This window comes from Triticum aestivum, chromosome 2B (genome assembly GCF_018294505.1).
Source record: "Triticum aestivum cultivar Chinese Spring chromosome 2B, IWGSC CS RefSeq v2.1, whole genome shotgun sequence".
NCBI lineage: Eukaryota > Viridiplantae > Streptophyta > Magnoliopsida > Poales > Poaceae > Triticum > Triticum aestivum.
The window spans coordinates 513,846,633-513,870,966 of record NC_057798.1 but is presented as its reverse complement, the minus strand read 5'-3'; the positions used below and the strand labels follow the sequence as shown (position 1 = coordinate 513,870,966).

General features: G+C 41.8%; 2 protein-coding genes across 7 annotated transcripts; one reads left to right on the top strand and one right to left on the bottom strand.

The window, feature by feature from the left end:
• Positions 1 to 4,519: 4,519 nt before the first annotated feature.
• Positions 4,520 to 9,145, bottom strand: LOC123045748 (ribonuclease H2 subunit B). Of its 3 annotated transcripts, none has more exons than XM_044468920.1 (11): positions 8,993 to 9,145; positions 8,648 to 8,764; positions 8,387 to 8,443; positions 8,110 to 8,211; positions 7,694 to 7,770; positions 7,474 to 7,597; positions 7,060 to 7,124; positions 5,747 to 5,816; positions 5,266 to 5,341; positions 5,058 to 5,154; positions 4,520 to 4,979 (listed from the first exon to the last, which is right to left on the bottom strand). In XM_044468920.1, exons 2-11 carry the CDS (start codon positions 8,700 to 8,702, stop codon positions 4,857 to 4,859), a joined length of 846 nt encoding a protein of 281 aa, XP_044324855.1. In that variant the 5' UTR covers positions 8,703 to 8,764; positions 8,993 to 9,145; the 3' UTR covers positions 4,520 to 4,856. The 3 variants fall into 3 exon arrangements, with proteins under 3 accessions (XP_044324855.1, XP_044324857.1, XP_044324856.1); XM_044468922.1 differs by having other exon boundaries at positions 8,648 to 8,761; positions 8,993 to 9,123; XM_044468921.1 differs by having other exon boundaries at positions 8,875 to 9,094.
• A 2,030-nt stretch (positions 9,146 to 11,175) lies between these two features.
• LOC123041533 (F-box/LRR-repeat protein At4g14103) lies at positions 11,176 to 14,269 on the top strand. 4 transcript variants are annotated; one of them, XM_044464131.1, is made up of 5 exons: positions 11,229 to 11,353; positions 11,746 to 11,852; positions 11,957 to 12,707; positions 12,782 to 12,922; positions 13,700 to 14,269. In XM_044464131.1, exons 3-5 carry the CDS (start codon positions 12,003 to 12,005, stop codon positions 14,021 to 14,023), a joined length of 1,170 nt encoding a protein of 389 aa, XP_044320066.1. In that variant the 5' UTR covers positions 11,229 to 11,353; positions 11,746 to 11,852; positions 11,957 to 12,002; the 3' UTR covers positions 14,024 to 14,269. The 4 variants fall into 4 exon arrangements, with proteins under 4 accessions (XP_044320065.1, XP_044320064.1, XP_044320066.1 ...); XM_044464132.1 differs by having other exon boundaries at positions 11,292 to 11,353; positions 11,778 to 11,852; XM_044464130.1 differs by having other exon boundaries at positions 11,176 to 11,353; positions 11,811 to 12,707.
• Positions 14,270 to 24,334: the final 10,065 nt, after the last annotated feature.

Sequence of the window (24,334 nt, the reverse complement as noted above, 5' to 3'; positions counted from 1 at the left end):
CACGCACTGAAGCATCTTTCATGCAAAAAAAGGATTTTATTTTTTTTTCTATTTTTTTTACTGTTCATGGCGGGAGCAGATGAGCCCGGGAGCCAAATAGCCACTCTCCAAAAGAAGTTGCTATTTGGGGCACTCCTTTATCTTTTTTTTTTGCATAACAAATATTAGCTTGTGTTCTCATGGAATCTGCTAATATATGGTATTGATATCTACGACTCTTCATGGGCGATGTTGCTGCTTTGATGTGATGTTTTCCTGGGGCCTTAGCACGACGACTTTCCAACTATCTATTACAACAAGATTTGCCCAGCTCCGGTTAAGGGAGGGGCGATAACGGTGGCGCATCTACAGCTCGCTCTAATACCTTTATTCGTCGGTAGGTGACCCATGGACATGATTGTAATTTTTGTTATGTTTGGTGTTCTTTGTACTGCTATGACTGATTATGAATAAACTGGAGGGTTCTTTCAAAGAAAAAGGGGCATCTATTTGATCTAGTTAATCTTGAAAAATCTAATATGCAGATCAGCTTTGTCCTAAGTGAAACCTTATAAAGTTTGACCTAGTTATAGAAAACAGTATAGACATCTACAATAATAACAACTATATAGATGGTGTGAAAATATACTCAATGATTATTCCAATAATAATGATTTGGTATTCTAGATGTTAATATATTTTTTTATAAATTTGGACAAGATTTACAATTTTTGGCTTGAACAAAGCTAATATATGCAAAGTAATAAAAACGGGGGAGTGACCAACACGTGGTGTGTAGAATGTGCATTGCACAAAACGCAATTGCTATGGGTACTGTACGCACATGTGACCTTTTATGGGTTTTTTCTTATACTAGGAAATATACAAAATATGAAAGCACATATCTTTCGAGGATTCTTTCGATAAGGATCGGGAGGCAGGCCGGGAGGACAAAATCCAGGCACCAAATATGCTCTTCTTCCATGCATGCCGTTGTCGTTCCAGTGTTGAGGGCCCTCGTGCGCCGCACGTGTTCGCCACGTGTGAGCCGGCACGTGTCGCCGCCCCATTGCCCGTCCGTGCAAGCCGCATGTGAAGCCAGGCGACGGGGCCACGTGCGAAAGGCGCGCCATGAACTAGTCAAACGCCGAGCACTCCTAAAGTCCCACCCAAGCTCCATCCATTATTGACCACACTTGGTTTATCACTGAACAGCAGCTATATAAGACGTGGGTGTGAGAGCATACTTGCTGCATGTCAGGCAAGGAGGCAAGAGAGCCAGCAAAGTGCACAGCAAGGGTTATGTGATAGAGCTGCATTTGCACCTGCACCTAGAGAGGAAGAAGAAAGGTCGAAGGCTTGGAACTTGGCCATGCATGCGATTGCGATGCATGCAACGTTCTCCTTGACCCCTCGCTCTTCCTGTAGGTGCAGTGGCATATGCAACTCTATCACAGGCATCCTAGGTACACATCGCTCGTCACACATTCTCCCCCTCTTCTTGCTTTTGGCTACACCAGAAACTCAAAGTGTCTTTGTGCAAGTAGCTCGGCCAGCTTCAGCTTGGATCGATAATAGGTGAAGAAGAATTTGGCGTCATATGGCTGCATTTGCACCTGCACCTACGACGAAGAACAAAGGAAACGCCTTTTGTCATCCTCAAGTTGCTAGGTGCAGTGGCACATGCAGCCGTATCACATGAATTCTCTGAACGCAAGTTCAAGTTACCTCAGTGGTTTTGCCTTCTTTGTTACCCGTCCTGCTGGACTCGTAACTGTGTAAATGATGTATTCTTGGCAACTGCCGATTTTCTTGAATATCAGAGCCTCATAGGCAACTAGGGATGCTAGCATGAACACATGAATTTTCCCAAGACAAGTTAAGGATCTATTTGATTTAAGTTTTTCTAAAGGAAATTTTGCAGGATTATTCTAACTTTTAGGAATTTTTTCCCTATATGTGGGTTGCTTGATTTGTACCTAGGACTAGTATTGAAATTCATAAGATGTTTGCCATACGACTCATTTGCGCTAGAGGCCCCTTGGATTCCAAATATTATAGGATTTTGGTAGAATTACAATCCCTAGGATTTTTTTCCCTATGGACTGTCTTTGTATTAAAGGGGGATTGTGCTACTCCCTCCGATCCATATTATTTGTCGCTTAAACGGATGTATCTAGCACTAAAATGTGTTTAGGTATATATATATTTGAGCGAGAAGTAATATATATCTGGATCGGAGGGAGTACCTAAAATTCTAGGATTGAATTTGCCTGTCTCAGTCCCATGGAAATCTGAATCATACACTACAACCTCTTTTCAAGACTTAATCGCGTAGGATCGAGGTATATTTATGTCTTCCATCCAAATGACTGTTCCTATTTTGCATCTGTTGGTTTTGCACTAGTAAATTTGTTACATTGTTGTGTTTATTCTATTTGTGTGTTTCTAATCCAATCCAAAGAGGGAGTCTTAAGAAAATTCTCATCCACTCCAACTTCTCGTGGTGAATCCTATGTTTTCGCAATTATATGTACCAAACCTATTACATTTCTATGTTCATTCTATTCATACGTTCTCAATCCAGTGATCCAAAGGTAGTCCTAAGAAAAGTCCAATCCATTCCAACCTCTCGTGAAGAATGCTATGTTTTTCTTGCACATGATCAAACGTTCATGCAACTATATAGTTTCATGATGGCATGTCACTCTACTCCTATTAGTAAGGTACACGTGCATTGCACGTAAGAACTTACATAACCAAAACAAGATTGAATATTGACATATCATATTATTACACATGCAAATATGTAAATTTTGAGTCACATGCATGATGTATCAGATGTAGATTTAATTCTGACGACCGAAAAAAATATAAATCTTCTTATGAAGATACTGTCAAAACCTTGAACAACAACAAAAAGTAAAGAGTGAATGACAGTTCTTTTAGGCATGTGCACATTGCTATACTTTTGTAGCAATGAATTGTTTTATGTTTTCCTTCAATAAAGTGTTGAGGTGTGTGCATATTGCGCGCTGATAATCATAAAGTGAAAAAAAATAGCAAATCATCTAAAAAAGAAAAATTGGCAGCATTAAAGTATGAAAATTTTTAGAACAAAGGATAACATAATGCTTGGAGGTTTGTGCATCTTAAGCTTAGTAACGGAATCTTCTACATAATGCACGTGGCAAAATAGGAATAGGTCCTTACAAAGACTTGTCAACTCTAGGTTAACTTCATCCAACATCCAATATTCAGATTTGTCAACTCTCCACCGCTAGATTAACTTCATCCATCGCCCAATGTTCAAAGATATTCGCACACTATATAGCAGTATAGATATAGATGTTTTTATTGTTCACGCGTTTAAAAATCCTACAAATCAAAGAGGCCCTAAAGTTACTTCCGATATTTTTCTCCTAGTCATCGTCCTGCTTAAGTCATAACTATGTACTCCCTCCGTTCAAAAATAAGTGTCGTGGTTTCATAACTATGTACTCCCTCCATTCCAAAATAAATGTCATGGTTTCAGTTCAAATCTAAACTAAAGCCATGACACTTATTTTGAAACGGAGAGACTAAACGATGTACTCGTGGGTACTATCGATTTTTTTTGTGAATGGCTTAAGGCCCAACTATTGAACATCATAGGTCTTTACAAACACACACATACATCAAATCTTGGGTTGCCGAAGTCTTCTTCCTCCCGCATCCATCGGCAGATCGCCGTGAGCATAGCTCGGTGCCGCCTCAGGGCCTCCGCCTTGACAGCGCAAACTTTCTTTTAGATGCAAGAGCTTGTAGAAGCAGCGGCCGAGAAGTCATCGATGCAGACCGGGAGATGCCAGCAACCACGATCTTAAGCAAATCATCGCCCCGGAGAAGAAAACACCAATAAGGGGATATAGAAACTCTCAAGACAATGAAAGTTGGCCAAATCCATATGGATCCACCGAAACCATAGCCCACCCCCCACCCCACAATAAACGTACCAACGGAACGGGGAGTAGATTATTCCTAATTTAGAACAACACCGCCGTCTTGCCACCCCATACCAAACTCGAAGACAAGAAAACCTTGAAAAAAAATCACACTTACCGTTGCACGACAAGTCTAGGTCAGATATCAAGCTCGTCCTTGTCCAGGACCATGCACCTAGTCCCTCTTATCCTGTGACCTAGAAAGGCTGGGCTGCGTTTGAAGATCGCTGCATTGGATCACCAACACCACCATGGAACATCATCTCATTAAGACTGTCGCTCGAGCAGACATCACCTCCACTATCCCGCAGTAGCCCTCCAACTCCACAAATAGGCCGCCACCGATCAGGACCTCCCTGCCACCGCCACGGGCTTTTCCCAGGGACGCGCATGGTACTACCAATTCTTGAATATCAGTCTCATAAGCAACTAGGGATGGTATCACATGACATATGTGGTAAGCTATCTAAACACCCAATATGTCCAAGTCAGCTCATAGATTAAGAGTGTGGCTACGTGTATCTCCTAGTAAAAAAAAGTAACTAGAGATGTCAGCATGAACACAATAAATAAACTAGATTACAACCAGCTCAGGTTACTGAAGCAACTGCATATGTTCAGTTACAGCCTCAGCAGGCAGCTCAATGAGATTAACAATTTGGATACAAATAAATTCCACAGTTCATAGTCCAAACAATTGAATCAACGCCCTACAGAACTGATTTACTAAGGCTAAAGTTAGTGCAGCTCAACAGGATTCGTCAAAAAGGAGCTAATGCAGCTTACATATAATGGGTTTCTGGGTCAAGAACCAACAATGGTCGATGGCATCTCAGCACATCCAATTTGGAGATAACCCGGCAACTCCAAGAATATCAATCAAGCCTTCCGGGATTATGTCCCACTCCTTGTCACCCTTCGGAACATGTCTTTTATGTTCTTTGATCCTACCTCAGGCTTCAGTTTCTTCGCAGGCCTCCCTTTGCTTGACTTGGCACTGCTATTTCCTACACCACCCTGTATTGACGCATTTGACAAGCTTAGAGAACATGGTGTGAGCGTTGAAAAAAGATCAAGCATTCTTGAGGAGTTTACCTCTGAGGGACGAGCTGGAGCAGGTACTGGAGAACTATCAGCACAAAATGACGTGTCATTGGTTTTGGCCATATCATTTATCTCATTGATGTCTAACCTGCAGTGGAGCAGATTGTGGTAGCGTGAGACAGATGGACAATAGCAAACTACTGACTCTTCTTTTCTTTTCTATTTGCGAGGGACTCTTGTTGAAAGAGACAAGTCTTACTTCAACTTCTTGCAGAGTACCATTAGCCACGGTTCATCCTTCAGGTTTTCACGAATTATTTGGACAGCCTCCTTCACTGTAGCGCAAATAGTAAAAACATCTCCATAAGAACATCACATGTACTTACTGGGCACAAAGACAGGGTAATCTCAGCTGTAACTACAGAAACAACGGTACCAACGAAGTTATATAACTTGACCTATCCCTTTTTCTATGCCCATCCACTGGGCTTAGATGAACATACTATAAAGCTCCCTTAAGTTTACACAGTCCAATTTTGCGTGAAAAGAAAGTCCGAGGATTATTGTCATAGCTTAAGGCATGTTGGATATAGATCATACTAATGACCCATGTTCAATAATATGGTCATACTCATATCAATGTGGAACTTATGAGCAACATTTAACTGTTTGATTAAGATGAACAGACACTTGTAAAAATAAACTGGCCAATAAGATGACGAGAAGTTACAGTGACATACACAGTTCTCTTTCTCCTTGAGCAGCATAATTTTTACCTAACTTGGAGATAGCCTCTTTTATACTGTGTACCTGTAAATGAGATTGAGAGAACATATTTAATTACTGATAGTACAGAGAAGTGAAAAAGTATGATTTGGAATTCAATTCACCCACAAAGTTACAATTACAGAAATAAATCAAAACATAGTAGTAACTTACCATGAGAAACTGTTATCCTTTCTGCTCTTGTTCAAGGATTAAGTGAACTAGCGACAGCAGTGCATATCTATTGTATGTTCACATTTATGCTCGTTAGCTTTGCCCATCTAGTTCAATTAGTAGCTTAGCTTTTCTTATCTTTTGCCTTGTTTTTGTCAGTGTCACCTCCACACAGGTAGGAACATGACAAGATGCATTACTTTGGTTTCTCAATGAATGGTATATCTTAAAATGTTTTTGTGACAACAAACGGCTCATCAGTATAATAAGCAACCTTATTATCATGCTGTAGGACTCTGCTGCTCACTAGTTAGTAGTCACTACAGTGAACACTCATCACCTTCTCAGCAATTGCTCTCTGACGTCTTGGTCAAGAGGATTGGAGTACCCCAGCGGATGCCCTCTCTGCAATCAAGCGATTGAGACAATCCCACACCTACTCATGGGCTGCTTCGCTCATAAGTGTGGCAAGGTACTCGCAAAGTTCTCCCTTCAGTTGATCGCACTGCAAGCCGATGATAGCTTCAACATCTGGCTCAAGAGCACGGCCGAGAATGTCGGCCCTGGCAAGATGAAGGAAGTGTGATCTCCCATGATCCCCACGTTACAGGGGATCTGGAGACTGCACCACTGCGGAATGACTGTGCTCTTTGAAGATGCCACGGTCCGCGCTGGTCATTCTCTGGATGCAGTTAGGGTGCGAGGTAGGTAAGTTGGCTATGGTTCTGGATATAACAAATAAAGAACAAATCGTGCATACCCTACGAAGTGTCCAATATGGTCAATGTTTTCTGAACCTACCTGCTTATACAACCTATCTAATCAAAGCAAACTACAAAATGGTGTGGGCGAATTATTATTCAGTAGTCTGAACTTGGGACTTCATTTGTTAACACCCTTGTTCAAGGCAAACAACAATTAACATTTAAGTGATTTCAATAATCAGATAAGTGAGCATGTTTTCTTAATGTGGTATAGCATACCTCCCACCCTAACTGCAGTTCACGTCACTGCTTTCATAAAATGCAATGCAGAACTAATCTTCTTCAACAAGGATAAAGATCAATAGGTGAGCATAATGAAAGTTGGTAGAGTAAGAACTGACACAACCTACCTTACAGCACAGCCAAGTTAAGACCTTGGAATCATCTAGCCTGAAGAACTTCATATTAGCAACTTCTGCAGTAAAGATAACATCAAACGAAATGATTCTGTAAGAACTATTGGATATGTTCTCATAGTATGCAAGTACGGAAATAAGTGGTGCCAAAAACAACAAAAAATGGTAAAGTTATTGTGTCTGGCAGTACAACCGGTAGGAAACCACCATCCAAGAAAAAGAAAACAAGATCGCATGTATGAACTGTCTAATGTAGTAATGGTGTTGTTTCGAACACAAGCAGTAGCAAAGTGGTCAAAGGGAACAACTGTCAGGTTGCAACTTGCAAGGGAGTACTAGTAATTAACAATGTCACAGCAACTTCATATAGTTGTAATTGTACATTGAATGTATATTCCAAAGACCTACCTTTAACTTCACAAACCAGTTCCACATGCTTTCCTGCTATACTCATGAGGTGCTGATATCCAGGATAACCTTCGATGTATAAAATTTCATCCAGCTGTCTGAATTTTCCTAGATCCTTACCGTTCTGCAACACAGGGGAAGGAATTGCTTTTAAATTGAAAAAAAAAAGTTGATGAAATAAGAATCATGTACCATAAAATTTATCTTTGACCACACATACCGACATACGTGCAGCTTCGAGAAGTGGTAGAAGAATGAAGATGGGGTCAACAAGTGTGCAATAGTAAACGCTACCATCTGTAGGAAGGAAAGCAGGATTCAACAGCAAAACTAGGTACTGAAATTAACGGCAGAAGCAAAGTAGATTTATGTTGATGTGTTCTACATGATATACAAAATAGAGAATGAGAAGAACATCATCATTCCTTTATATTATCATGTTCCTTAAAACTAAGCCGATACTGATTTTCTTGGGTTATAAATTTGAACTGGCAGGTTTGCTGAGGCAAGGTAACAAACCATATATGCTGCCTATACGAAACGACAATAAGATATGGGCTTCACCCCTAAGGAAAGTAAATCAAGTTTTGCAGAGCAATGGCAAAACTGCATGGCTGGTTTATGCTTCTACCATACCTTCACAGACATAATCTCCCAAGAACCAAGAACCATAACGCTCCTTAAACCAATTGAACTCATGAAGTTGGCCATCAGTGAACAGATACTGTGTTTCTTCTTCTGTTTGATGATAAGGAAGAGTCAATGCAAGCTGTTGGTTTATCTTTAAAGGATCTTCTACAACAGAACTACTCTAAAATGGCAATAGACCCATCACAAGCCACAAGCATCATCATGTATTTTTCTATGTCCTCGGCGATCAGAAACTTATACTGAGGTAAGTAAGCTTGGGCACCTAGTTTCGGATGGCGAAGTAATAGAATATTCCCTTGACCATTGGCGCCAGAAGGGCCTGCAAAGAAACACAATGGAGTCTGATTATAAATATGGGTCCCCCACCACAAATCGGATGCTAGAGGCGATCACCAGCTAGCGGACTTATTACATCCTGTTGTCCTTTCAACCAGGCCACGCAAACTAACAGAGCTTAAAACAGAATACACCATATAACAGTGGAAGCAGTGCTAGAAATGTTGAGGGGATTGCAGGAACTCACGGGGAGCAACAAGGACACGGGGCGGCAACGCCATGTTCTCACACCACAACGCCATCAGCGGTGGTCGTTGGCCCCTTCAGCTTTGTTACTGGTGGCACGGTTTGGGTTCTGGTTCTACTGCATCATTCAGATTAATCCAAAAAGGAACTAATTACATAAGACTGCATTGATCTGTACAACAATAACAACAAAAACAGAGAAGGGTCACCCAAGCATAAAGAAGTCACCAATTTCAGTTCGCTGGTTCCACGCGCAGATCACGCGGCAGCGTTGGTGGCGCCGGGCACCGGGGTGCGCAGGGATTAGGGAATGGGGCAAGGAACAAGTCAGCGGTGGAACGCGTACCTGAGGAGGGCCGGGGAGGTCGCCGGGGGTACTGCCTCTCCGACTCCGAGTTCTTCGCCCCTGCGTCGCGCCGGCAGGAGAGACGAAAGGGGACGGCGGTAGGGTTACTTTTGGCGCCACGCCGGCCTAGCCTCCCGCGTCTACCCTTTTCAGCGTTGCCCTTGCCCTGCTCTGTGCGCCCATGGGCCTAATTAAGCCCACCTGTCCATAGAAAGCCCTGACGGCCCAGAGTCCAAAAGCACTGGACAGAGTCCAAGCCCACGTTGGCGCTGACTCTCCGGTCCTCTCGAGGATGCCCGCTGGTCGGCGGGGAATTCCCTATTCGCCGCTCTCTGCGGCAAACAGACGCTGCTTCGCACAGGCGATCAGGCGATCGCTCGGTTTTGGGCCGGCCCGTCTGCGCGTTTTCAGCGTTCCCAGCCGGTTTTTTACGGTTTTGGGAACCTTCTAGAAGGTTCCTAAACCGGATTTCTTTCTTTTCTGTTCTTATTTATTTATTTTTTCCTTTTCTCTCCCTGTTTCCTTTTTCTGTTTATTTTCTTTACTTGTTTCTTTTTTCTTTTCATTTTCATTTTCTTTTTCAGATTTCTTTTTCTTTTTCAAAAATGTTTACATTTTACAAGTTTTGTTAAATTTTATAATAAATGTTCGTGTTTTTAAATTTCGTTCATAACTTGCAAAATTTGTTCGCTTTGTTTCAAAAAATGTTCATAATTTCATGAAATGTCCCATTTTAAATATTTCTTCAAAAATTCAAAAAATGTTCGTGGTTTAAAACTTTGTTAAGAATTTCATAATTTGTTCGCAACTTCAAAAAAGTTTCATGTTTTTTAAAATCATTTTCTGCAGTTTCAATTTTTTTGTTCGCCTAGGCAAAAAAAATGTTCCTGTTTTCAAATTTTTGTTCAGAAATTTTATAAATTTTTAGAATTAAAAAAAAGTGTTTGTCTTTTCAAATTTTGTTCATAAACTAAAAAATGTTCGGTTTAAGAGATATGTTTCTGCTTTCAAAATTTGTTCAAAAATTGCCCAGGAATTTAAAAAAATGTTCCCATTTTAGAAAATTGTTCAAAAAAAATTTCAGAAAAATGTGCACACTCTCACTTTTCAGTTTTGAAATTGTTCAGTTTCAAATTTTTGTTCACAAATTTTAAAAAATGTTCGGGCGGTTCAAAACATGTTCCCGTTTTCAAAAAATTGTTCACAATTTTAAAAAGTTGCACGTTTTAATTTTTTCAGGTGTTTCGAAATTGTTCAGTATCAAATTTTTGTTCACAAATTTCAAAAAATGTTCGGGCGATTCAAAACATGTTCCCGCTTTCAAAATTTGTTCACAAATTTGAAAAATGCGCATGTTTTCATTTTTTCAAGAGTTTTGAAATTGTTCAGTTTCAACTTTTTGTTCACAAATTTCAAAAAAAAATGGGCAGTTCAAAAATGTTCTCGTTTCCAGAAATTGTTCGCAATTTTCAAAAATGTGCATGTTTTCATTTTTTCAGGAGATTTGAAAATTGTTCAGTTTAAAATTTTCAGAAATGTTCTTGTTTTCACATTTCTCTTATATGTTCATGTTTTCAATTTCTGCCTTGGAATTTTAAAAAGTTCCCGTTTCAATAAAATGTTCCTGATATTTGCAAACATTTCGTTTTTTTTTTTGCAAATCAGCAATTTGCTTGTGTGTCACAGATTCCTTCGTTTTTTTTAATAAAAATGCTTTCGAAATTCAAGATATATATTTTGGACTGCGCTGCGTGTTTGGTTCTTTAAGCTTGGCGCTGCTGAAGAATCATTAACGATTGATAGCTCAACTGGTAGTACTCCCTCCGTCCGAGAATACTTGTCATTAAAATGAATAAAAGGAGATGTATCTAGAACTAAAATACATCTAGATACATCCCCTTTTATCCATTTTGATGACAAATATTTCCGGACGGAGGGAGTACCACTTTTCGTGTAGTGTAAGGTCATGGGTTTGAATCCCTGCAACCATGGTATTTCTTTTTTAGACAGAAGGGAAGCGAACAGAAACACCGAGTTCTCGCTTACTCGCTCGTGAAACAGAAAACGGCCCAACAAGCCCGCCAAGTGGAGGCTCTGTGCGAAACACCAGCAACTTGACGCAAAGAGCGTCATATAGGACCTCCCGGTCGGCGGCTTGGCTTGGTTTGACGGAGCTGGAACTCTCGATGTGGCCATATCCCGCGCTTGGATCGAGCACGGCGCCTCCAGCGATTTGAATCCCGAGCCCACCTTGCCCCGCCCGGGCTACTTCAAAGCTCAAACCCTAACCAGCAAACCCCGACTCGGATGGAGAAATCCGCGGCGCAGTCAGCAGACGAGCGGAACGTCTCCGTGGACAAGGTACCACTTGCTCTTTGGATTTCTATCTCTTTCTCTGTACATACCCAACCTGTACGAGTATGAGGCAATTCTTTCGATCCCTTAGTTAGTTCGGTAAATGGGGCTGCCTTGTACTAGATGGGTTGTTCATTATGCTATGATATCTCTGTTCTTTTTCTTCTGGAAACATCATGCGGTGTTGAATGAGTAAAAATAGGAAGAACTTGTCAAAAAAAAAAAAGGTTACCAGAATGCCTGGGAATGGTCACACTGAATCTTAGTCCATGTTTTTGTTATGCCCTTCGTTCAATGTTCAGTTAAGATTGAATTGATGGCACATGTTATCTTATTTTCAAGCAATGCTATGTGTTCATCTTCTGAAATTTAGTATGCAAAGCTAATGTCTACTCCAGGAAGTAGTGTTAAAACAATTGCCCTTCTTCAGTCATTTCTTCAACTGAACTCTTGCAAGAAGCAGTGTCTTTGCGATTGGATCAGCGGACTGCCCGACGAAATCCTGGTGAGCATCCTAGACAAGTTGGATTCCAAGACTGCAGTTGGCACGAGCCTCCTCTCACGACGATGGAGGCACTTAAGGAGTTTCATAGAATCCTTCTATTTCAGTGAGGTGGTTTTACCAGACAACCATTGCTGGGTACGCCTCGGACCAATGCGGGACTACTTCAACACACATAGAGACCACCATTTTGTTGAGTCCCTCCAGTGGTTCACAAGGCTTAAGAGAGACACACCATTGAGAAGACTGTCCCTTGTGTTCTCAGGCAGTGCAGAGTATAGCGATGTGGTCAACAGCGCCATAGCTTCTGCAGCTCAGCATGGTATCAGCGAAGTTGATATGGCAATTGTTGTAAGGATGGAGTACGAGTTCCCCTGGTGGTTGTTCTCTGGTTACAGAAGCTCACCGCTGACCAGCTTATGCTTAAGTCATTGCAAGCTTTCTGTCCCCCTCGACTTCGGAGGATTCGGTTCCCTCACAAAGCTTGCCCTTGTCCAGATGTATATGAGCCTGAAAGAGGTGCAAGTTCTCCTCAGGTTCTGTACAAACTTAGTGAGTTTACACCTGATTGGCATGTTCGACATCAGAATCCTGCGGCTTCCAAAGCTTAAAGAATTGATATTGTTAATGACTCCATCGTGGGGTAAATTTAAGGTAGACACGCCAGACCTGCAAAGATTGGAGTACTGCGGAGAGATGCTCCCAACATCTACGTTTCAATCTATTCCATGTCTTGAGCATGTTTCCCTGCAATTTACTGATGATATTTATCCAGAATATGACGCGGACAAGTTGGAGGATATCTCTACTTGTTTAACGCATGTCAAGAGCCTTTGCTTGCGGTACCAGATCCCCAAGGTGAGCGCCACTTTCTGGATATTCTCCAACGTAGTGTTGGTGCATCATTTCATCTAACTTATTTTTTTCTGCAGCTAGTCAAACCAAGAACTCCTGCCACCTTTTTAAACCTCAAAGTCCTGACTTTGAACATCGCTACAAAACATTCGGATGATCTTCTTTGGATGTTCATGTTCCTAATTGCTGCACCGTATTTGGCTACACTGAGAACTACTGTAAGATTGGTTTTCCCTCTTGTATTCTGTATGTACTTATTTTAAATAGAAAATGTAGATTGTTCTAGCCTGAACTATTGTGAAAGTTCACTTTCAACCTTGAACTTTGCAACACTTTTTTTTTAACCTGGATCTCTTGAATCAGTTCACTGCAGATCCTCCCACTTTTACACGCCAGCATTTGCCAAAAAATAGGAAGTTTGAGAAATCTAGAAAAAGGAAATTCAAGAGGCCAGGAAAATGATAATTTTAAAATTTTAATTGTTTGAATAAAAAGAGATCTGGAGCGTACTAGTAATATCGGGGATAAGTTTTCTCCAGATTGACTATTGAATCATTTTTTTGTTTGATCATGGGGAAAGTTTTGTAGGAATTTTTTGGATTGACTATTATAAAACGTTTAGCTGCATGTCATCTGTGAACTACTGGATCCATTTTTCTCATATTAACTTTATATACAAGTTCCAAACCAAAATTGAAGTTTCAAATTTTCCACGAAATTCTGATGATTATTTGAAGTTTTCTTTTCTTTTCTGAAAAAATACTTATGTTGTTGACACACAATGTGTTGACGTGTAAGTGATGGTACATTTCTGCCACGTGTTTTCTCAGCAAAATAGTTAGGGATAGTGCCAAGGGTTTAAAGTAAACTGATACAGGAGTTCAAGGTTAAAACCAAACTTCTACAACAGCAGATATTTTCTTTTAATACCCCCAATGTTTGTTTTTTATTTGGAGGAAAAGAGCTCTTATTTATTTTGCCTTTAACATTTCCAGGTACGCTATTTATCATATCTTGAACCTCATAATGGGGTGATATGGGACAATGTCGACTTCCAGCACGTCAATTTGAAGAATGTAGAGATGTATAACTTCATGGGAAGAGATAATGAGATAGGCTTGGCGAGGCTACTGTTATGCAGGGCTCCTAATCTGAGATGTTTATCCTTCAACCAAGCACGTCTGGAGGAAGGTGATGATCACCAGCTGGTACCCCCTACCTGGCCCATGGCTGAAACTTTTTCCCCAAGAGACATCCAGTTCGTTCTCTCTAAGTTACTGGAGAGTGTTTCTTTCAGTGCGCGTGTAGTATTCATCTGATAAGGCACTTTCCGCAGTCCATATTTGTGCAGCGCGTGACATGTGACATTGCACGATTAATGGCAGCAACATTTGATAAATATTTTCTTGGTTTCTCAGAATCATGCAGATGTGCTTCTCACAATTTGTAATTTGAGTATAAATGGTTGTGCTTCGCGCTTCGCGGGTTCATCACTCCGATCATGAATGTAAGGTAGAAGCAGAGTCTGTCATTGAGGCAAGTGATCCAAGGGTTCGCAGTTTGAAGCCAAACTACATCAAATTGAATTCATTTATGGTATGTGTGTGTTTTTCGCATCTGCTATTCCTCAGGCAACTGGGATCTTTTTTTTTGGTCAATCAACTCCCGCATGAGTGTGTCCATGCTGCCAGCTTTTTGGTGTTCCGCTCAAAAGGGAAAAAAGGAGAACTCTTTGGTGTGTGCGTGAGCTACCTGCCAACTTGTAGCTGTAGTGCACTCATGGTTGTAGTCTATAGTGATAGTGTCGACTGTTGTTGCTTTGGTTGTGTGTGATAAGTCTGCTGATCACATGTTCCCACTTTGAGATATTTCTATAATAATTTCATTTTGGAATTTACGTCAACTTAATTAGTCAGTTTGGTATTTACCAACTCTAGAAAAAAAAGTTTGAAATTTACCAAAATCACTGATAGATATTGAAACCAAATTGTATTTATTTCATATCAGACTTGACAATGTATCAATACTGACTAGCCCCCACTCGCGATGGTTGTAAATGAGCATGTCCACCGGTATTTAGCGCAACTTTGAACTACTTCTACACTGCAAATTCATAAAAGCTCTAGTTTTGTCTTACGTCAAAATTCTTTTTAAGTTTGACTGATCTGTAGAAAAATATGCTAATGTATATGACGTAAGATATATAGCAGGAAGACATATTTCATAGACTCAGACAAACATACGACGGGCCTAGCCTGTTATTGGTCAGTGGCGGAGCGTAAGGACTATGGCCGGCCAAGCCCAACTAGATCATGAGAGAAAACATTGTACTCTTCTTTAGTCAAACCATACTTCAGTTGTTTTGTACCTTTGGTGAACGTTTATAAGAGATCCTGATGTTTTTTCGCAAAAGAAAAAGAAGAAGAGTAAGAGACGAATTAGTTTACGAGAACATGTCAGCCAGCCGCATGTTTATGTTCGGAGGTGGGCTAATTTTGTAGATACTTGATTACCGCGAGTAGGCCACTGCTATAATGTAGATCTGGCGAACATAATTTATCATTTTTTCCCTCTCCAGATCCTTTTGTTCGCCAGATCCAATTTTCTTGCTCTCCTCCCGATCCATTTTTTTCCTCTCTAGATCTTTTTTAGTTCGAGATTTTTTCACGCAAAAACTGTTGTGAACAAGAGAGGATTCGATCCTTGCACCACTAGTGAGGATGGGGTGGGGCAAGTCGCTGAAACATGCCACGGTAACTTCTGTGCAAATAACATGATAACTCATACATGATAGACCTGATAACTTTGTCGGAGGGGTCGGGGTGGGGGTGTCGAAACGTACGACGGTAACTTCTATGCAAATAACATGATAACTCACACATCGTAAACACGATAAATTATGTACCAGTCCTGGTAACTTTGTCGGAGGGGCCGGAGTGGGGGAGTCGATGAAACATATCACGATAACTTCTATGCAAATAATATGATAACTCACACATCATAGACATTAAATTATGTACCAAGTACTGGTAACTTTGTCGGTGGGATTGGGGTTGGGGGGGGGGGAGTCATTGAAACATACCACGGTAACTTCTATGCAAATAACATGATAAGTCACACATCATAGAAATGACAAATTATGTACCCAATCCTGATAACTTTATCGACGGGGGTAGGGTGGGAGGAGTTGTTGAATCATACCACGATAACTCCTATGCAAATAACATGATAACTCACACATCGCAGACTTGATAATTTATGTACCCGACCCTGGTAAATGTGGCGACTGTGGCGAGGGGTGGGGTGGGGGGCAACCCCGGTAATTTATATGTAAATAGCTTGTTGATAGACACATAATAAGCTGATAACTCACATACAAACGCCATTATAATTTTTGACCTGAATTTTTTTTGTTGAAAAATATACACCCGGTAATTTCTATGTAAAAAGCATGATAATGTATACATCACAGATTTGATAACTAATATCTTACGTTTTAAACACCATGGTATCTTTCATCCAAGGGAAAAAAGTTTTTAAAATATTTTCATCGATAATTTATGTGTTAAATTACCATACTTCCTCATGCCTTAACCTTCTCGTACTGTAGTTATCAGCCTTATCATGGTATAGTTATCATGTTGCTCATACCATAGTTATCATGTTGGTCATGTCAAAGTTACCAAGCCAAACTTATTTTTTTTGATATGGCACAAATAAGAAAGGGTCAAATAACATTGTTTATCTACAATAGACAACAACAAAAGGTGGCTTAGTTGGTTATTAGGCTCAATAGGTATTGCATAGACCTAGGTTTGAATCCTCTTTCAAGCACTTTTATTTTATTTTCATATTATGCGGTGAAAACCCAGAAAAAACCGCTAGCGATTTACCACGGTTTTTGAGAGAAGGAAAAAAAATCAGTGAAAAGCCAGCCTGGGAAGATAGCGATTACGTAGGAACTAGTCGTGCGGACCTGGTCGTTAGCACAGTCCATTAGTTTATTCTTTCTCCCAAACTTCAATCAGATTGTCAGAATTAATTAAAACGAGAGCTGATTCAAAAACTGGTCCCAAAGGGTTGTGTGAAACATGTTTCTCAACGCCCCTGATACTGATAAAAGAATGTGGATTAACCGGAGTATATGCAAACTCCTGGTGGTCTCAGGGGAAAACGTTTGTATGTACAGGACATAGATAGAAATGTTTTTTTTTAACAAAGACAAATACTAGAAATGTGATCCGCTCATCTTACGAAGCATCTGCCATACACCTTCTCATCTTCTCTCTTTAACGAACCGACTTTGCCGATCAAGCAAAGATAAATTTTTTTTTTGAAACGGAGGTAAAAAATTTGCCTCATCGATTAATTAAGAAGAAGAGAATTGTCCAATTAATTATGAAAAATCGGGCAAAAACCATTACAAACGTACCACAGACGAACTACTCACATGACATGAAACCCCATAACGACACATACGCCCCTCCAAACTAACAACAACCAACCTCGACATTGCTACCACGCCAAGTGACCCAAGAAGAACACCTCGACACAAGGCATCATGCTCCTCCCAAACCACAAAGGCAACCTAGTCCAAGAGGACGAGCCGAGAGATCGGAGATCATCTATCAAGCAAGCACATTCGTCTTGCCTATGGCACCACTCTTGCCTTTGCCGACCTTCTTTGATTTGCCCCTTATTGGTGTCCCAGTTAAGAGGCAAGCAATTGACCTACCCAAACCAGGTCTAACAACCTCCACGCTGGCAAGCAAGTCACAAAGCTCCTTTGCAAAGAGAGCATTAGAATTTGGAGCAGGTGCCGACACACTTGACTCGATGGTCATGTCACTCACAGACACCACTTGCTCGATGGTCACAGGTGATGGAAGGGCAGCAACATCTAAAGCTCCATGCTCCAAGACGCTGAGTGATAGGCCATCTGACAATTGACAAGGCTCGACGGGGTGTGGTGAGGGCACCGGGGCCACCTCTGAAGCCTGGAGGGATCCCGATTTGAGCTGCTCCATCGGCAGAGGCGAAGCAGGTTCCCCACACAATATCTGGAGCTCGGGCATGATCTGCAGCACTCAAGACACAACCTCGACACATGCCTCACCCTCAAAGCCCGTCAACACAGAGGGCGTCGAACTGGACCCAGCACGAGGCGAGAAGCTACCGAAGAGCTCTGCATCCGCCTCATCCACGAAGCCAACCACAGACTCAACCATGGGAGCCGGTGCAACAGGGAACCTTTGCAGAGCAGCCTCCGCACGCTCTAAAAAGGTCCCAACACGCACTAACTAGCCCTACAAAGAGTCAGCGACCTCACGAAGCGGCTTAATTGCCTCCTCCATCTGTGCGGAAGACATGCAGCGAAGATCAGAGCCTAATAACTCCGCTTGCACTGCAAGAGCAGACTAGATCATCACATCCTTCGGGGTGGAAGTCGAAGCAATCAACGAGGAAGGCAATGAATCCTGACAAATAGTCTTCATGTTGCATAGTGCCTCATGGATCCCTGATGTTGGTGGAGACGCAACAACTGAAGCCCAAGAATGGGCTGGCGGCCGAGCAAAACATGAAGCATGCGGCGACAGTGCTGGCTTGCAGCCATCCCGTGCACGGTGTCCCGAGCGGAAGCATTGATTACACCGGATTGGACTCGTGCATCTGGCTGCCCGATGGCCTTTTGCGAAGCAACGAAAACATCTGTTTTTGAGCCATGCAGGTGGCCGGGGACATTGCTGAGGCATGAAAGCCAAAGATGGCGGAGGCTCCAAGCGCACACCGCGGGATTGGACGAGCTTCCAGCCTGCAGCCTCCTAGCAAAGATAATAGATCAAGAAACTTTGAAAGAATACCAAAAAGAGATAACACCGATTTAGAGCCCTTCGAAGTCCATGTGTGTGACTCTATTCTTTGCATCTTGATGGTTCTCTAGGTCTTCGCTGGAAAAACACAGAAGGCTAAACCTACATAAGGTATCTCAATGTGAAATCTCTCAAAGAATCGTGTGAGCCATCCATAAATGCAAGACCAAAACATAGGACGACCACGATGAGCCGCTCGGAGACGGGGATGTGGATGTGGACATGGATGGGGACAACAACTTTTTTTGAGGAGTGTGCCGGAAGAAAGAGGACGCAAGAAGGAAGAAGATGCAGAGAGACTTTCATGTGGGGTTACTTCGTTTGAGGAGTTATATTTAAGATATTGATTAGAGCATCTCCAGCCGTTCGGCCCCCCAGGGCGCCCAAAAAGAGTGGCCTAGGAGCGAGCCGGCGCTAGATCAGCCCCTGGGGTTCGTTTCTCCCCAGCCACGCCCCCAGGTGCCGCCCCCCAAGGCGCCCCATATTCAAACTCCATCGTTCCCGCTCAAAAAAATGGCGACCATCGCAATAGTTCGAGGATTCGGTGCCACAGTTCGTGAAGGAAATATGCCCTAGAGGCAATAATAAATTTATTATTTATTTCCTTATTTCATGATAAATTTTTATTATTCATGCTAGAATTGTATTAACCGGAAACATAATACATGTGTGAATACATAGACAAACATAGTGTCACTAGTATGCCTCTACTTGACTAGCTCGTTAATCAAAGATGGTTAAGTTTCCTAACCATAGACATGAGTTGTCATTTGATTAACGGGATTACATCATTAGGAGAATGATGTGATTGACTTGACCCATTCCGTTAGCTTAGCACTTGATCGTTTAGTATGTTGCTGTTGCTTTCTTCATGACTTATACATGTTCCTATGACTATGAGATTATGCAACTCCCGTTTATCAGAGGAATACTTTTTGTGCTACCAAAGGTCACAACGTAACTGGGTGATTATAAAGGTGCTCTACAGGTGTCTTCGAAGTTCTTGTTGAGTTGGCGTATTTCGAGATTAGGATTTGTCACTCTGATTATCGAAGAGGTATCTCTGGGCCCTCTCGGTAATGAACATCACTATAAGCCTTGCAAGCAATGTGACTAATGAGTTAGTTGCGAGATGATGCATTACAAAATGAGTAAAGATACTTGCCGGTAATGAGATTGAACTAGGTATGATGATACCGACGATCGAATCTCAGGCAAGTAACATACCAATGACAAAGGGAACAACGTATGTTGTTATGCGGTTTGATCGATAAAGATCTTCGTAGAATATGTGGGAGCCAATATGAGCATCCAGGTTACGCTATTGGTTATTGACCGGAGACGAGTCTCGTTCATGTCTACATAGTTCTCGAACCCGTAGGGTCCGCACGCTTAACGTTCGGTGACGATCGGTATTATGAGTTTATGTGTTGGATGTACAGAAGGTAGTTCGGAGTCCTGGATGAGATCGGGGACATGACGAGGAGTCTCAAAATGGTCGAGACATAAAGATTGATATATTGGACGGCTATATTCGGACACCAGAAGTGTTCCGGGTGGTTTCGGAGAAAATCAGAGTACCGGGAGGTTACTGGAACCCCCTGAGAGAAGTTATGGGCCTTATGGGCCATAAGAAGGAAGCACACCAGCCCACAAGGGGCTAGTGCGTCCCCTTTGGGCAGGAGGTCGAATAGGAATAGGTTTGGGGGGTGCATCCCCCCTTTCCTTCTCTCCTACTCCTCCTTCCCTTCCCTCTCCTACTCCTCCTTCCCTTCCCTCTCCTACTCCAACTTGGGAAGGGGGAATCCTACTCCCACCGGGAGTAGGACTCCCCCCTTGGGTGCGCCTAGAGAGGGCCGTCCCTTCCCCTCCTCCACTCCTTTATATACGGGGGAGGGGGCACCCCATAGAAACACAAGTTGATCTGTTGATCTCTCCCAGTCGTGTGCGGTGCCCCCCTCCACCATATTCCACCTCAGTAATATTGTAGCCGTGCTTAGGCAAAGCCCTGCGTCGGTAGCATCATCGACACCGACATCACGCCGTCGTGCTGACGGAACTCTCCCGCAAAGCTCTGCTGGATCGGAGTTCGTGGGACGTCATCGAGTTGAACGTGTGCTGAACTCGGAGGTGCCCTACGTTCGGTACTTGGATTGGTTGAATCGTGAAGACGTACGACTACATCAACCGCGTTGTGCTAACGCTTCCGCTTTCGGTCTACGAGGGTACGTGGACGACACTCTCCCCTCACGTTGCTATGCATCACCATGATCTTGCGTGTGCGTAGGAATTTTTTTGAAATTACTACGTTCCCCAACAATGGCATCCGAGCCTGGTTTTATGCGTAGATGTTATATGCACGAGTAGAACACAAGTGAGTTGTGGGCGATACAAGTCATACTGCTTACCAGCATGTCATACTTTGGTTCAGCGGTATTGTTGGATGGAGCGGCCCGGACCGACATTACGCGTACGCTTACGAGAGACTGGTTCTACCGACGTGCTTTGCACATAGGTGGCTGGCGGGTGTCAGTTTCTCCAACTTTAGTTGAACTGAGTGTGGCTACGCCAGGTCCTTGAGAAGTTTAAAACAACACTAGCTTGACAAACTATCATTGTGGTTTTGATGCGTGGGTAAGAATGGTTCTTGCTCAGCCCATAGCAGCCACGTAAAACTTGCAACAACAAAGTAGAGGACGTCTAAATTGTTTTTGCAGGGCATGTTGTGATGTGATATGGTCAAGACATGATGCTAAATTTTATTGTATGAGATGATCATGCTTTGTAACAAAGTTATCGGCAACTGGCAGGAGCCATATGGTTGTCGCTTTATTGTATGCAATGCAATCGCCCTATAATTGCTTTACTTTATCACTAAGCGGTAGTGATAGTCGTAGAAGCAATAGTTGGCGAGACGACAACGATGCTACGATGGAGATCAAGGTGTCGCGCCGGTGACGATGGTGATCATGATGGTGCTTCGGAGATGGAGATCACAAGCACAAGATGATGATGGCCATATCATATCACTTATATTGATTGCATGTGATGTTTAACCTTTATGCATCTTATTTTGCTTTGATTGACGGCAATATTATAAGATGATCTCTCACTAAATTTCAAGGTAAAAGTGTTCTCCCTGAGTATGCACCGTTGCCAAAGTTTGTCGTGCCGAGACACCACGTGATGATCCGTTGTGATAAGCTCTACGTTCATCTACAACGGGTGCAAGCCAGTTTTGCACACGCAGAATACTCAGGTTAAACTTGACGAGCCTAGCATATGCAGATATGGCCTCGGAACACTGAGACTGAAAGGTCGAGCGTGAATCATATAGTAGATATGATCAACATAGTGATGTTCACCATTGAAAACTACTCCATCTCACGTGAGGATCGGACATGGTTTAGTTGATTTGGATCACGTGATCACTTAGATGATTAGAGGGATGTCTATCTAAGTGGGAGTTGTTAAGTAATTTGATTAATTGAACTTTAATTTATCATGAACTTAGTCCTGATTGTATTTTGCAAATTATGTTGTAGATCAATAGCTCGTGTTGTTGCTTGCCTATGTTTATTTTGATATGTTCCTAGAGAAAAACTATGTTGAAAGATGTTAGTAGGAATGATGCGGATTGGATCCATGATCTGAGGATTATCCTCATTGCTGCACAAAAGAATTATGTCCTTGATGCACCGCTAGGTGACAGACCTATTGCAGGAGTAGACGCAGACGTTATGAACGTTTGACAAAGCTCGGTATGATGACTACTTGATAGTTTAGTGCACCATGCTTTACAGCTTAGAACCGGGACTTCAAAAATGTTTTGAACGCCATGGAGCATATAAGATGTTCCAAGAGTTGAAATTGGTATTTCATACTCATTCCCGTGTCGAAAGGTATGAGACCTTTGACAAGTACTTTGCCTACAAGATGGAGGAGAATAGCTCAGCTAGTGAGCATGTGCCTAGAATGTCTGAGTACTACAATCACTTGAATCAAGTGGGAGTTAATCTTCCAGATAAGATAGTGATTGACAGAGTTCTCTAGTCACTATCACCAAGTTAGTAGAACTTCATGATGAACTATAATATGCAAGGGATAACAGAAACGATTCCCAAGCTCTTCGTGATGCTAAAATCGACGAAGGTAGAAATCAAGAAAAGCATCAAGTGTTGATGGTTGACAAGATCACTAGTTTCAAGAAAAGGGAAAAATGTAAGAAGGGGAACTTCAAGAAGAATAGCAAGCAAGTTGCTGCTCCAATGAAGAAGCCCAAAGCTAGACCCAAGCCTGGAACTGAGTGCTTCTACTGCAAAGGGAATGGTCACTGGAAGCGGAACTACCCCAAACATTTGGCGGGTAAGAAGGATGGCAAAGTAAACAAAGGTATATTTGATATACAGATGATTGATGTGTACTTTACTAGTGTTCATAGTAACCCCTCGGTATTTGATACTAGTTCAGTTGCTAAGAGTAGTAACTCGAAACGGGAGTTGCAGAATGGATATAGACTAGTTAAGGGTGAAGTGATGATGTGTGTTGGAAGTGATTCCAAGATTGATATGATCATCATCGCACACTCCCTATACTTTCGGGATTAGTGTTGAACCTAAATAAGTGTTATTTGGTTTTGCGTTGAGCATGAATATGATTTGATCATGTTCATTGCAATATAGTTATTCATTTAAATTAGAGAATAATTGTTGTTCTGTTTACATGAATAAAACCTTCTATGGTCATACACCCAATGAAAATGGTTTGTTGGATCTCGATCTTAGTGATACACATATTCATAATATTGAAGCCAAAAGATGCAAAGTTAATAATGATAGTGCAACTTATTTGTGGTACTGTCGTTTAGGTCATATTGGTGTAAAGCGCATGAAGAAACTCCATACTGATGGATTTTTGGAATCACTTGATGCTTGAGAACCATGCCTCATGGGCAAGATGACTAAGACTCCATTCTCCGGAACAATGGAGCGAGCAACTGACTTATTGGATATAATACGTACTAATGTATGCGGTCCGGTGAGTGTTAAGCCTCACGGTAAGTATCGTTATTTTCTGACCTTCACAGATGATTTGAGAAGATATGGGTATATCTACTTGATGAAACATAAGTCTGAAACATTTGAAAAGTTCAAAGAATTTCAGAGTGAAGTGGAAAATCATCGTAATAAGAAAATAAAGTTTCTACGAACTGATCGTGGAGACGAATATTTGAGTTACGAGTTTAGTCTTCATTTGAAACAATGTGAAATAGTTTCGCAACTCACGCCACCTAGAACACCATGTAATGGTGTGTCCGAACATCGTAATCGTACTTTACTAGATATGGTGTGATCTATGATGTCTCTTACCGATTTTACCACTATCGTTTTGGAGTTATGCATTAGAGACAGCTGCATTCATGTTAAAAAGGGCACCATCTAAATCCGTTGAGACGACGTCGTATGAACTGTGGTTTAGCAAGAAACCTAAGCTGTCGTTTCTTAAAGTTTGGGATTGCGATGCTTATGTGAAAAAGTTTCATCCTGATAAGCTCAAACTCAAATCGGAGAAATGTGTCTTCATAGGATACCCAAACAAGACAGTTGGGTACACCTTCTATCACAAATCCAGAGGCAAGATCTTTGTTGCTAAGAACAGATCCTTTCTAGAGAAGGAGTATTCTCGAAAGAAGTGAGTGGGAGGAAAGTAGAACTTGATGAGGTAATTGTACCTGCTCCCTTACTGGAAAGTAGTTCATCA

What these genes read in the sequence shown, in the direction of transcription:
- LOC123045748 (XM_044468920.1), bottom strand. Translation starts at nt 8,702, where the DNA reads ATGGCGTTGTGGTGTGAGAACATGGCGTTGCCGCCCCGTGTCCTTGTT. An exon ending in ACTTCGCCATCCGAAACTAG is followed by an intron (nt 8,212 to 8,386) that starts GTGCCCAAGCTT and finishes ATCATCAAACAG; the next exon opens with AAGAAGAAACACAGTATCTG. An exon ending in CTCCAGCTCGTCCCTCAGAG is followed by an intron (nt 4,980 to 5,057) that starts GTAAACTCCTCA and finishes GCGTCAATACAG; the next exon opens with GGTGGTGTAGGAAATAGCAG.
- LOC123041533 (XM_044464129.1), top strand. Translation starts at nt 11,300, where the DNA reads ATGGAGAAATCCGCGGCGCAGTCAGCAGACGAGCGGAACGTCTCCGTG. An exon ending in TGCGGTACCAGATCCCCAAG is followed by an intron (nt 12,708 to 12,781) that starts GTGAGCGCCACT and finishes TTTTTTCTGCAG; the next exon opens with CTAGTCAAACCAAGAACTCC. An exon ending in TGGCTACACTGAGAACTACT is followed by an intron (nt 12,923 to 13,699) that starts GTAAGATTGGTT and finishes TAACATTTCCAG; the next exon opens with GTACGCTATTTATCATATCT.